Source organism: Apis laboriosa, unplaced genomic scaffold, assembly GCF_014066325.1.
Source record: "Apis laboriosa isolate Shangri-la unplaced genomic scaffold, ASM1406632v1 scaffold56_cov145, whole genome shotgun sequence".
Classification (NCBI taxonomy): Eukaryota; Metazoa; Arthropoda; class Insecta; order Hymenoptera; family Apidae; genus Apis; species Apis laboriosa.
Window position 1 is genome coordinate 1,388,424 of NW_025223765.1, and position 14,267 is coordinate 1,402,690.

At 21.6% G+C, this 14,267-nt stretch overlaps 1 protein-coding gene across 2 annotated transcripts in view; it reads left to right on the forward strand.

The window, feature by feature from the left end:
* LOC122717720 (growth factor receptor-bound protein 14-like) overlaps positions 1-14,267 on the forward strand; it is a 58,707-nt gene that overhangs the window by 23,497 nt on the left and 20,943 nt on the right. For both annotated transcript variants that reach the window (XM_043942056.1, XM_043942057.1), the window contains exons 6-7: positions 399-485; positions 587-718. In XM_043942056.1, coding sequence (XP_043797991.1) covers positions 399-485; positions 587-718 — 219 coding nt within the window. The remainder of the gene's footprint in view (positions 1-398; positions 486-586; positions 719-14,267) is intronic.

Here is a 14,267-nt window from a genome sequence, read left to right on the forward strand (position 1 = left end):
TCGTAACAATTTCATATCACTCGTTTACATTTCCTCGCATTCCTTTTACGTCAGTGTAACATAAGATAACTAATAATTAATTGATTAGTCTACACGGAAGCGATAAAAACTCGCATTCGTCGAATTACCGGGATGATTACGAAATTTTGGTATACATTATCATGAATTCGGTCGGTTGATAATTTAATTCTATATTCAAGAATAACAGCCTACTTTATCGACTGCGATTCGAGAATTGTTCTTACCGATTGATATAAAACACTAATACGCAGCGTATATCGAGAGTACATATGGTTTCGCTCTCTTGCAACGTTTCTGCAATTCGCGTGAATCCATTATCGTGACGCGTTTACCTTGAATCATTTTCAAAGAATATAAAGAAGAGTTGCGCGTTTCAGCTATTCTCTCCCACTGAGATGATCAAGATTCCAGCCGTCTTTGCGGAAGACTGGGACGCCTTGAACGAAGCGGAAGCCACATTACAAGTGAGTGAAAAATCGATCGATTTTCAAGTCGACACAACTTCGTGCGAACAATCTTTCGATCGTGAATTTGTTTGATCAGTGATTTCTTTCTGACATTTCAGAAATATCTTGAAGACGAAGGTGTAGAATGCCCAGAAGTATTCGGTTTAGCGTGGATACAGAACGGCCGTTTGGACGTTTGGAGAAGAATCCATTTGCTTCTTCGAGATCGAAAGCTTTACCAAACGAAAAAGGTAAGATGATTATCTTTTAAATGCAAACATGTGAACACGAATGATTTTCATTCAATGATCGACAATATTTTAATCATTGTTGCTAATTATCTTTCATCAAAATAATCTTGGTTAGTTGCAATTATTTTAGATTCATTTACTTCCCACATCATCTTATCTTTTACTTTTGTTTCTACTTCCATGTAAAATACGTATATAAATAAAAAGTTGAAATAATTGAATTGTTTAGATTCATGACATGATTGATTTTTCAAACGAATTCTTATGGGAAAAATTATAATTAAACATTTCGATCAATGGAAATAGGTTAGTTTAAGTTTTGGATTGCATTAGCTTTTAAGGTAACAATAATGGAAAAATGATCCGTATTGAGCATCGAAATATGACATTATTTGTGACACGCGATCAACACGCGATCAACACGCGGTAGACACGCGACTCACACATATTATGGCTTTTATCCAATACCGAGTAAGATCGATCGCAATCTTTCCATTGACGAAAATTTTTGATTCATTTCCCAAAAAACATTTCACAAAATGGAAAGAGCTAGATATTTATGCATATTATTACAAATTTATTATTATTATATAAATACAAATTTAATTATTATAATTCGAGATTTTTTCGGATATATTCTCAAGAGTCAATTTTATTAATATAAATCCTAACCTAACCTAACATGGAACCAATGAAATAAATAATGTTATATCAAAACAATAGGATATAAATTTCTTTAAATGTTTCTGGGTTCTTGATTTTTTATCTTTCATTAACTTTCATCTTTTATTTTTTACGAGCATCATTATTGAAAAATATAAAATAAAATTAGAATTTTAAGTGTTTAATAGCTATGCACATATATGACTTGTAGCCAATTTCAAATTGTGAGATTATACAAATAAATACTATATATACATTAACACTTATCATTTATGCAGATATGATGGATATCTAAGAATACGCCCCTCACAAATTAAGGCTGATTTATATTTAGATATTATCTATAAACAAATTATTTTTATATATTATATGTTAGTAACAGAATTATTCTTATTCTTATTGTAAAATTCAGAATGTTATTGCCATTTAATTTTAATTAAAATTCAGAGATCAAAAGAATCTAAAATTTTTTATATAACAAAATATGAATGTGTATAATTAATAATATTTTGAAAAATTCATTATTGAAAACTTTTATTAGAAAGAAATAATAAAAATGTTAAATTTAAATGATAATAAATTAAGATATTTATCATATATTATTATATATTATATTAAATTATTTTTTTTTATTATACGTTATTATAGAAACATAATTTATAATTAAGAAAATTAATAATATTTTTTATCAATTCAAAAATTTGTATTGAAATCCGAAATCTCTGGATCAAAATTAGAAAAGAATCAAATAATAAAAATCAAATTATATCAACAAAATCCGAAATCTCTGAATCAAAATTAGAAAAGAATCAGGTAATGTTATCAGATTGTATCGGTGAATAATATCGTGCATTCACAATTTGATATTTTTTGATGTCTAATTATATTGACTGAAGTTGCATGACTTACGAAGTATATTACTATCTGTCGATAGTTTCTATACCAAAGTTACTACTTTATTTTATTGAAAAATTCACAAATGTTACGAATTACTATACAAAAATATGAATAAAAATTTAAAAACAGAAAAGACAAATAAAAGAATGTTAATGTAATTAAATTTTATAATAATAAAATACATATATAATTAACAATAAAGTAATTTTATAAATACAAAAAAAAAAAATAGAAACAAAATTAAAATAATTAAAAATATCTTTTTTTATTATGAATCAATTTAATAATTTATGATTAAGAAACTATTAATCATTTTTTCTATCAACCTAGAAATATTTCCGGTGAAATCAAAGTCTAGAAATGTGTGTTAAAATCCAGAATTTCCAGATCAAAACCGAAGAGATCAAAATCTTAGTAATTTCTTATATATTTGAATGTATTTTTAATTATATATTTTTATATAATCTACTTTATGAATTTTTAAGAAGACTTTGTAATTATCTAATTATGTATGTAAATAACGGAAAAAAATAATTGAAGAAGTTTTAATGACTTTAATGACTTTTTTTTATTTAAATAATATAATTTTTTTGCATAGTATCATCCTCGTTAATATAAATTTTCTTAGATATTTTTAAGATTGAATTCTGTTGTTAATTTTATTGTTATTATTATTATTATTATTATTATTATTATTATTATTATTATTATTATTATTATTTTACACATATTATTATTTTATATATATATATGTAAATATATATATGTATATATATTTATTTGTTATGGCCTCTCAACTTTCCAAAGATATTCCATAAATATATCGATAACCTCTATATAAATTTTGAATGATTTTTTTACAATTATTATTTATATTTCATTGTTAGTTCATTTCCATTCGACTTAATGATATATCGACATTATAAATATTGCTTTAATATCAATAATCAATAATCGCATATCTTTACTGTATATAATTCGTGGACAAAATTATCTCGGTCAATGTAAATCAGTCTTTACATTAAATATACATACTCTACGTGTGCATGGAATCGATCGTCCATTCTCATCATTTATCGATTCATGGCCTTCCTATTTCTATATCTCGATCCTTCTTTATCCATATGTTTTTAACTCGTGGAGTCATAGAGCAACGACCATATTAACGGTCATATAAAAAAGAGGGTTACCGAATAATGTAAAAAAAGGAGAGACACTGCATTATATGAGAAGGTGTTTTGTATTTTGTATCTCTATTTGTTAATTTTATTTAAAATAGTATAATATTTTGTTTAAAAAAGAAATAAAATTTAAATTTAAATTACAATCTAATTTAATCAATTTTTAAAAGAATAACGAATTAAAAATTATTAGATTGTTCTGCGAATTTTTTATTTTATTTTATTTATTAGAAAATTAATTTTAATTTTTTTTCTTGTTAATTTAAATAATATTTATCGATTAATTTATTATTAATTTATTATTAATTTAACAAGAGATAGAAATATAATATTCGAAAAATAAATTGAAAATGAATTTCGTATTTAATTTCTAATTTATTTCATATTATTTTTAATAGTTAAGCACTATCATGCTACAAAATCATCGTTTTGATCATTCTGATATTATATATTATATTATTATATAGCATATTATAGAACATATATATATATATATATATATATAAAAAACAGAGGAAAAAAAATTTTTTTGCCATTCATGATTTGTATTAGCAAATAATTTTTTTGCATAGTAATATTTAAATTGTTAAAATTTGAATTTTTTTAAACAAATTTTTTAAAATTATGTTAAAAATTATATTTATTTTTATTTAAAAAATTTTTATTTTGCATAATAATTTATAATAATATAATTCTTATTTTTAATATAATATAATATAATATATTATTTTAAATATATTTTATTTTTAATATAATATTTTTCTTATTATGTAAAAATAATTTTGGAAAAAAAATTGGATAAAATTTAAAATAGATTAAAAAAATGAATATTTTTAGTTTATTCATTTATATTGTAAATATTATTTTACATATTTATTTTAAATATCAATAGATCTAAAGCACAAGATTAAAGAAGAAAATATTATAATTAAAAATGATAAAAAAAAAAATTAAAAACTTAGAAAGTATGTTTAAAAAATATGCTTTAAAAAAATTAAAACTTTCAAGCCTTTGGAAACATTTCAAAAATTAATTTCATTATGCACATTAAATCTAATTAAAATTAACATAATAGCTAATTTTTGATAGCTAAAAGAAAATTGAATGAAATATAAATTTAATATATCTTATCATTATTTAAGCATTGAGAACTCAAACCATACTGATCAATTCCAATGGTTGATGATGTAGTGATCAATTTAATTTCTATGAAATTCATTTATAAGTAATTCAGATATATAAGAATTTATAATTAATGAATAATTAGAAAAAAATCAGATTGAAAGAAAATACTTAAACAACGAGAAATAATCATCACACACACACACACACACACACACACACACATACATATACACACATTTATAGCTGCTTTCTGCTTTTCTAGCTGCTTTCACCGAGTACAATCGGTAGAACCGTTGTTTCACTACTTTCACGGTCGTACTTCTTTCTTATCGAACTTTGTCCTTTTCCTTTCGATTTATCTTTCATCGATGCTCGCGATATTTATTCTTCCTTCAGGATAATCGAGATATTGAAATATCATTTTAAATTCTTTATTTAAATAATATAGTTATATATATTGGCAAATCTCATTGAAATAATATTGATGACAGTTTTTATTAACGATAATTTTAATCGATGATAATATTAATCGACAATAACATTGATCGATAACAACATGAGCTCAAGACTATAGGCCAAAATATTCTTATAACATCACATAATATCCGGATATATAAGTCATTTCCATCAATTCCTAGAATTGTTAGCTTAATTTAAACTTCAATATTATCTTTCAATTCGTATTGAGATAATTTAACTAATATTGAATTAGCGGAATAAGAAAATATAATTTTTTTATATTTTTTATTATATTGTCACAAGATGATTTTAATTAAATTATTAATATTTATAGGATTAAAATGATGTCAAATATGCCTATATTTGTATTAATTTAATAACTATTAATTTATTTAATTTATTTTTAATAATATTTTATAATTTATTTAATTACTAAAAAATAGCTATATTTGATTGTAATATTGAAGTGAAATATATTTTTTGTTATAATGTTATAAGATAATCTTAATAAAATTAAATTAAAACAAATAAAAGCTTTAAAAATAATATATATTTTATTAAATATATTTTTTAATCTTATTTGAATCTCAATAATTAAATTAAATTAATTTTCGTATTAATTTCAGTTATTAAAAAATAACTTGACTGTATCCATTTAGTCTCACTTGCACTATTTACTTTTCTCTTACCCTTTATACAGACATGCCAGAGTCAGATAATGTCTGCCAATTCTCGGAAATCTACTTTTCAGATATAAGCACGTTAACCATACGAAGATATTGGTCATTATTATATTATAAAGATGAGTCAACATTTTGTAAAAGTATGCAGTTCGATTAATATTATTGTCAGTTAATAATATCGATTAACACTAAATTTATTGTCGATTAAAATTAATATCGATAAATTATTCTCAATGAAAATCATAAGATCTGTATCAATGGTTCAGAACGAAATCTACACATCGACATACTTAACTATAATATCCACGAAAAATACTTATCTTTCGTGTTTTTCATATGGACTGACATCTGTCTCAGAAAATAAGAATTACTATACTATTCAATTCTTAAATTATTAAGATATGATATGATTGGAGAAAAATTGTAGAAAAAAATATAAAAGATACGCTAAAATAACGATAATAACGAATATAAAAGATGAACGCATGAATAGAGATAGTACAACACGAATTAAACCGCGTGTATCGTCACGATGCGTCGCGTTTGACTCGAAACGAGTTTTGCCGTTGCAAAGCGAGTAGTCAACCGGGGCTGACACACATTCGCCCTGGCAAAAGGCTATTCTGCTAGAAACGCTATTCCCCGGGTCGTCGACCTGCCTTCTGTCGCTTCCTCTACCACTACCTTTCCTCTATTCTCCTTTCTCTCCCCCTCCTCCTCCCCTCCCACCTCTGTGCACTCCACCCAGCGTCTTTCCTCATCACTCTTCTCCTCTTTTCTTATTTTACTCGCGTTTCCTTCCTTTCTCTTTTGCTACTCCCAGCTCTCCTCCGCTCGAGTCCTTCGTCAGCTTTTCCACATACTATTTCGCTCCAGTCCACTATCTATGCTTAGGGCTGCACCATCAATCCGAGCTTTCACTGATCTGTGTTAGATTTTTAGGATTTTTTTTTTTTGCAATAATGCAGTTTTTAGGATTTTATTAAAAGATTTATATTATTATTATATTAATATATGTCCAAAATAGTATGTAAGATTTATCATTTATTTTATTTTAACGGTTTGTATTGTAACGGTTTATAATATAGTAAACGATCAGTTTTATCATAGTATCATGTATAGAATGATTTATCAAATGATTACTATTTCGATTTGCATCATCGTTATTATAACAAGAAATATTTCACATAAAATTGAATCTTTTCAGAAAAGATGTTTTGATATTAATAACTCTCTTATAAATGAATGATATGTGAAACTTATTAACATTTTTTGAAATCAAATATTAAATGAAATCATATATTGTATCAAGTGATACAATTTATGATTTATTGTCTATAAAAGTCTATAAAAATATTGTCTATAAAAGTATTAACTTATTTGTGTCAAAAAATTATTAATTAAGAAAATATTTTGATAACTTGAAATTTTCACATAGTAAAATTTATCATATGAACGATATGAATATGAAGTATATGAATATCATTTCACGATAAATTTCGTATGATAAATTTTATAAACTTCAAGATTAAAAAATTATAATCTTTTCAAGAAAAATAAATCATATCTCTTAAAATGATTTTTGGACATATATTAATCCTTTTTTTTATTTAAAGTATCAAGTTATTTCAAATGCAGTAACAAATATACATATATATATATTTAATATATAAATGTATATATAAATATATTTATTTAATAATCTTCATATATCCTCTATTTAAAAAAAAAAACTAACAACTAATATTAGAAAAGCTCTTCCTGAAATCATTCAATTTTATCTGAAAATTTTTTTTAATAATTGATAAATCAATTTATATATGTATGATATATTTTTATATAATAATATATAAATAAAATTTTCATATTTTTAAATATATTTTATCTTTAAAATGTCTGCAAGAATTTTTTAAATTTTTTAAATTTCAGGCAGACTAATTTTAATCCTTTTTGTATTATTAATGATTTTACAAATATATATATTATAATTGTGTTTCTTTCATCTTTCATTTGTCTTAAATTGATGATACTTTAAAATGTCAATTTATTAAATTAATATATACTATTTGTCTATTCAAAGTGTTTATAAATTTTTATTTTTATTATTTTTACTTTTATATTGACAATATATTGATTATATATTGTTCTATAATTAATAAATGTATATGCATATTGTTTTTAGAATTATATAATTTTATATATTATTATTGTCTCTTTAGCTTATTTTCTTCTATTATATTTATTATATTCTAATAAATTTTAACATTATCGAATCGAAAATAATTATTTTTTTTTTTAAATAAATTTTAACTATTAATTTATCTTAATTAAAATATCAACAATATTTATTTCTTTTTACTTTTGAAAATAATATTTCAAAATTTTTTATATTTGATTTTTTGATTTTTATCTAAGCTTGTTAAAAAAGAAAGTATTTAGCAAATTTAACAAGACTACTTTTGCTTTCTATTAAAATTTAATTTTCTATCCATAAAATATATTTAGATTATTGAAAAATTCATTTAAAAATATTTAATACTTTTTTTTTTCTTTTAACATTTCATTTAAAACCAATTTCAAAACAAATTCCAATCTAAAATCAAATTTGTTTCTATTAAATCTCTTAAATTATTAAATATTCTATTCTTTACATATTAAAAATCTTATCTTATTAAAATATAATCTTATTTTGTGATAGACAAACAGTATATGAGTACATATTCGATAAAAAAAATATATAATAATTAAAATATAGGAACTTTTTGGCCATAATAATTTGCTCATAATTTTCAGTTTTAATTTTATTGTTTGTTATTTTTAATATTACTTTAACATTTTGCTTGCAAAAAGATGTAATATTGCAAATATTGCATATTTTAATCATAATTTAATTTTTTAATTAAATTAAAAAATAGAAACGATATAGATAAAAATAATTTTAATAAATATATTTTGAAAATAATTGAAATAAATATTCTATATCAATACTTCATTATTTATTAATCAGTTAAAATTTAAAATTTTCTATATCTCATATTGATTTTTCTTTTCGTAAATATATATTTTTCATAATAGTTTCATATCTAAATAAATACATATATTTCTAAATAATATTTGAACATATTTTCATAATTTATCTCTTTCAAAAATAATCTCATATTATTAGCCCAATGTCTTATCTAATTTTGCTTTAATTTAGAAAAATTAACAAATTTACGAATTTTTTTACAATATTTATATAACATATTTCATTAAATTTATTAAAGTTATTTTTTAAATTTATTTTTTTTATTTAGTTATTCTAAAATACTTTAAATCAAAATACAAAGAGTAGAATGTCAATTATATGAATTAATAAGTGAGTGAAAATAAGTTCCTAAATAATTTTTCGAAATTGGTTAAAACGAACGGATTCATAAAACAATTTAAATTATCGATTTATTTATTTTATGTAAAAGAATATATAAGAATTAACAAGAAGAATTATAAAGAATAAATTAATCAGTTTCAAATATTCCAGGATACGTGTCTCAGAATGTAAATATTACTAGTTTAAACGTATTAACTTATGTTATTATACTAATATGATTAATTAAATATAATATTACATACATGATTTACTCTGCAAATGATTGGTCATTTAAATAACCGAAATTGAGATAATCAAAATTTTTGTTCATTTGATTAATTCGGAAAGAAAATTATTTATAAATAATAATGAAATTATATTCAATACAATTCATAAATCTAAAATGAAATTCAGTGTAAAAGATTTCATTTTCTCATAGAATTCGAATACTATTAATAGATAGATATAAGGTTTATATTATAATATTTGCAAAGTATTTCATTCTCATAATACAATTTCGAATTTTAAATGAATATGATAAATATTTGTAAATTTTGAAAATTATAAATACTTGATTAAATATTAAAATGAATCAAACTTCTTCTAAATAATATCTAATGAGAGTCAGAAAAACATTTACATTTCATTAAATTTTTATAATAAATTAGAAAAATTATATACAATAAAATATTATTATTTTATTTCAATTTTTTATTTATAATTGTTTAAAAATAATTTATAATATAATTTTATCAAAAATATATATAAAACAGTTGTTTTGTATAAGATAAATATAATAATATATAAATATATAGTCATTATTAATGTACAATTATAATGTAAAATATGCATGAGAATTATAATATGCAAGAACTTTTAAAGGTAATTGAAAAAATTAATTTTAAATGAATATTCTAATAAAATATTTTTAAAAAATTTTTAATTCATTAGATCAATGTTTAATTCTATTTAAAGTAAGTAATAAGTAATTACATAAATTTCCATTTTTACATATATTTCTCATAAAAGATTATGATCTATCGATATTTACTTGTGATAGTAATTCCGATGTTAGAATTCGTCTGCTTATATGATCATTTTCTGAAACTATTAGTTTGAGATAAAGGAATTTATCTATGATCTGCAACAATGATTTAATATCTGGTATAAAATTACCAAAATTAGAAAAAAATAATTTTTAACATTTTCTATTATATTATTACGACATAATTCTATTCAAAATTATTGAGATTCGTAGAATGAAAATCATACCTATATTTATATTAACTTTTGTATTTATTTTTAATTAATAAAAAATAATTATTACAGTTTATTATACTTTTATTTATTTTGTCTCTTTCTAACTAACTATTTTGCAAGTACATACAATGAGTCATGAATGAATCAGATAAAGTCGGCCAATTCTCAAAAATTCGCCTTTCAAATATATAGTCAGACATAATCAATGATACATATTCAAACATTATTTTGATCTAATTTCGAAAAATTTCTCTCTAAAAACTAAATTATGATTCAATAATAATCGAAAAAATAAAAAATGGAATCACAATATTTAACCACATATAATAAGTAATATTAGATACATGTTGAAATTGTGTCATGAATGATTAAGGATTAATGATTAATGAGGGAAATACTTTCATAGTATAATATACAATATTATGCAGTACATAATTATATACAATATTCTAGAAATTACTAGCGTCATTTAATTTTTGGTTTAGTCACTCTTTACCAGACAACAAGTCTGATGAACGAAACAAAAAGAACGTTCAACTGTTTCCTGATGCAGTGCAAAAAATGCAACGTTCGCTTAGCCGAAGCAATTCCAGGAAATGCTGGAAATGACTGCGCGTCTATCGTGCAAGGTTGCCAAAAGAAGTCTGACCATTGGAAGAGTGGGACACATATGGTGACACATAGAAATCGAGGTGGGGGAAATAACGGGTGTTCCATTGTGCTATATTCTTTAGACAAGACTTCTGCCTTAGTCTGACAATACAATACAATGCAAATAGAACACCTGTTATTTCCCCCACCCTCATTTCTAAGTTCCACTACCACTGTTTCTCCCACTCTTTCAATGATTTTTCCAGGCAACACTGGAATAGAGGCAAAAAAATGCATCTACTATCGAGGCACTACCTGCGTAATGTTCCTCACGGAGATTTTTTCTCTCTCCCTCTTCAGGCCTTCCTCCCACTCTCCTCTTTCTCTTGAAGTTTCGAGTATAGCCAAGAATCAGATTCGTACGTGAAATTGTTCATGGTTCCGGAACGACAAGTTTCGCGACATCCGACTAATATTCGATCTCCGGATGTACTTCAAAGATGGATAATGCTTTCTTTTTTTTTTTTTTTTTCCTTCAAAAATAAGTATAAATTTGTAGTCAAAGAGAAAAAATATTTTACAAAAAAATTCATAACTTAGTCAGTTTTTCAGAGTTGCTTCAAGAGTGATTATGAATATATATTCAAGTTTAATAAAATTGATAAGTTTGTATATATTATATTATAATTGTAGCTATAATTATAACCATGGATGAATACTAAGGATTTAATGAGAAAATCAATTTTGTGTTAATGAAAAAATATTTTTTAAAATATTTGTTTTTAATCCTATATTTATTTATTATACAAAAGTTTTTACAAAATTAATTTTTGCCAAAAGCTTTCAGAAATTTTATTTTTTTAGTTTTTAAAATATATTTGTTGCTTTTTTAATTAATTATTTTTATTAGTATTCTAATTTAATTATTTAAAAGGTATTCATTAACTATTCAAATAATGTTCACAATATAATAACATAATAATATAATATAATAATATAATAATAATATAAGAATAATATAACACAATATAATAATATAATAAATGAACAAATTAAGAATACATATTTGTAAAATGATAATTTTTTTATTTATCTTTTCATCTAAAATTATTTTTATATAATAAAAAAAGATTATTTGCTAAAAATAAAAAAATATATCTATTATTATAAATTAACGAAGTAAAATTTATAAAATCAATAAAAATAATTTTTAAGTGACTTGCAACATCTCAAAAAATTTAATGATTAAATTTATCAATTTGAATGAAAATTATTCTTCTATTTAAAATTATTTTCCGCTATTAAAAATAATAAAATCAAAAAAGAAAAAAGAATTTTGTCTTAATGATTAATCAATTATGAATAAAATATAGATACATAAAATGTAAAAAATTTTTATAAAAATTGTATTAATATAAAGTTCAAGAAATAATATTAAAGATGTAAACAAAAACGAAAAGAAAAACAAGAAAAAAAGGAAAAAAAATGTTTGCAACGTCAGAATAAATATACAAGGTGAATAATAAATTCATAAGACATCCTTGAGGGATTGATTCTACAGATCAAAACAAACTTAAACAAACATAATATATAAAAATATCGATTATTAGATTATCGATTTATAAGATTTATTTATTAAGTTGTAAAAATTAAATATATGTGTTACATAAAAATAAAAATATAGTGAAACAAATAGTAATAATTGAGATAGAGCTATCTTTGTTATATCGTTTCGTTTAATAATTCAAACAAATATATCTCAATTGACATTTTTAAATTACATATTAATTATATATTTCATTTGTTTTGGCATCAATATTTAGAATCAATATTTCAGATATTTAAAAACATTTCACAAATATATTATAACACTTTATAGATATTATTATATAATAATAGTATAATTAAAGTATAATTAAAATGATCATATAACACGATAATTTTCGTAATCATTGCATAAAAAAATATTTCATATAAAAGTTGTATAGTATTAGATATAATTTGATATTAATCTTTTTACAAAAAGTAATAATGTATATATAAAAGACATATGTATATATAAAGGACATTAAGTTATTTTTTTATTTAAAATCATATGTTTTTTAAAACATTAATCAATGTAGATTATTCTTTATAAAAAAAAACTACTAAGCTAATTATTTATAATAAAAAATTATTATTATTATTTAATAATAATTAAATTATATATTTATATAATATTTTTATTATATAATAAAATTATTATATTATTATTATTTTAGAAAATATTTTAACTTGAATTTATAATTTGCACATAAAACAAGGCCTCTTCTATTCATATCTTTCTTATCTTGTATATGTTAATAATAATTATAATATGTTTTACCATGAATTTACAAAACTTACAAAATACAAAAATTACAAAAAACTCAAATTATCCTTATAAACTAGTAATTCTTTGTTATAAATAACTGTTATATTAAGTTAATTATTTTTTGCAAGGAATAATAACATCGACTAATATAATTAAAAAATACATAGTTTCAATTAAAAAAATAACTTTGACCTTCATATGTCTAGTATGACAATTTGCAAGAAAATTAATGGCATCACATTATAATTGTCATGCAACAATATTTGTATAAAATTTCACAATAATTTATGAGTTATTTCAAGTGATCACATTATGTGACGTTCTGTCTAGTAAAAGTTTAAGAAATTATTTTTAGAATGGATTACAGTAATTATGTAAGTGCTAAAAATAAAATGTCAGATCATTCTTGAAAAACTCCACACAAATCAGTCGAATCATTGTATAAAGTTCGTGAACGTGCGTTAAAATTGATCAGTTGTAACAAGAAGATTAGCCAATAAAATTACTTATTAAGAATTTTTGCGATTCAGTGACGGGTATATCAAGGTGACAACCCTTGACAATAAAATTTCTGAAGTTTAAAAAAAAAAAAAGGAAAAGATAATAGATAGAAAATATTGAAATTCAATTAGTTTTATTTTTATCATTTTTATCATTTTTTTTAAAAATATAATAATAATCTAAAATATATAATTTGAAATAAATTATATAATATAATTAATGTACATATAAAATAAAATATAGATAAAAAAATTAGATAGTAAATTAATATAGAACGATATATTAAAAATCGAGTAAAGTTTTCAAAAGTTGAATAATAATAATTTTCATTTAATATTACGTATCATTTTAATAAAGAATTTGATTAATTCTCTTTTCTCAATTAAGCAAAAGATTACAAAATTGTATAATTTATTTTTGCTATTTTTTCGAACTCGAACTCCCTTATAATCTTTAAATTTGAAATCTGCTATATTCGTCACTATCG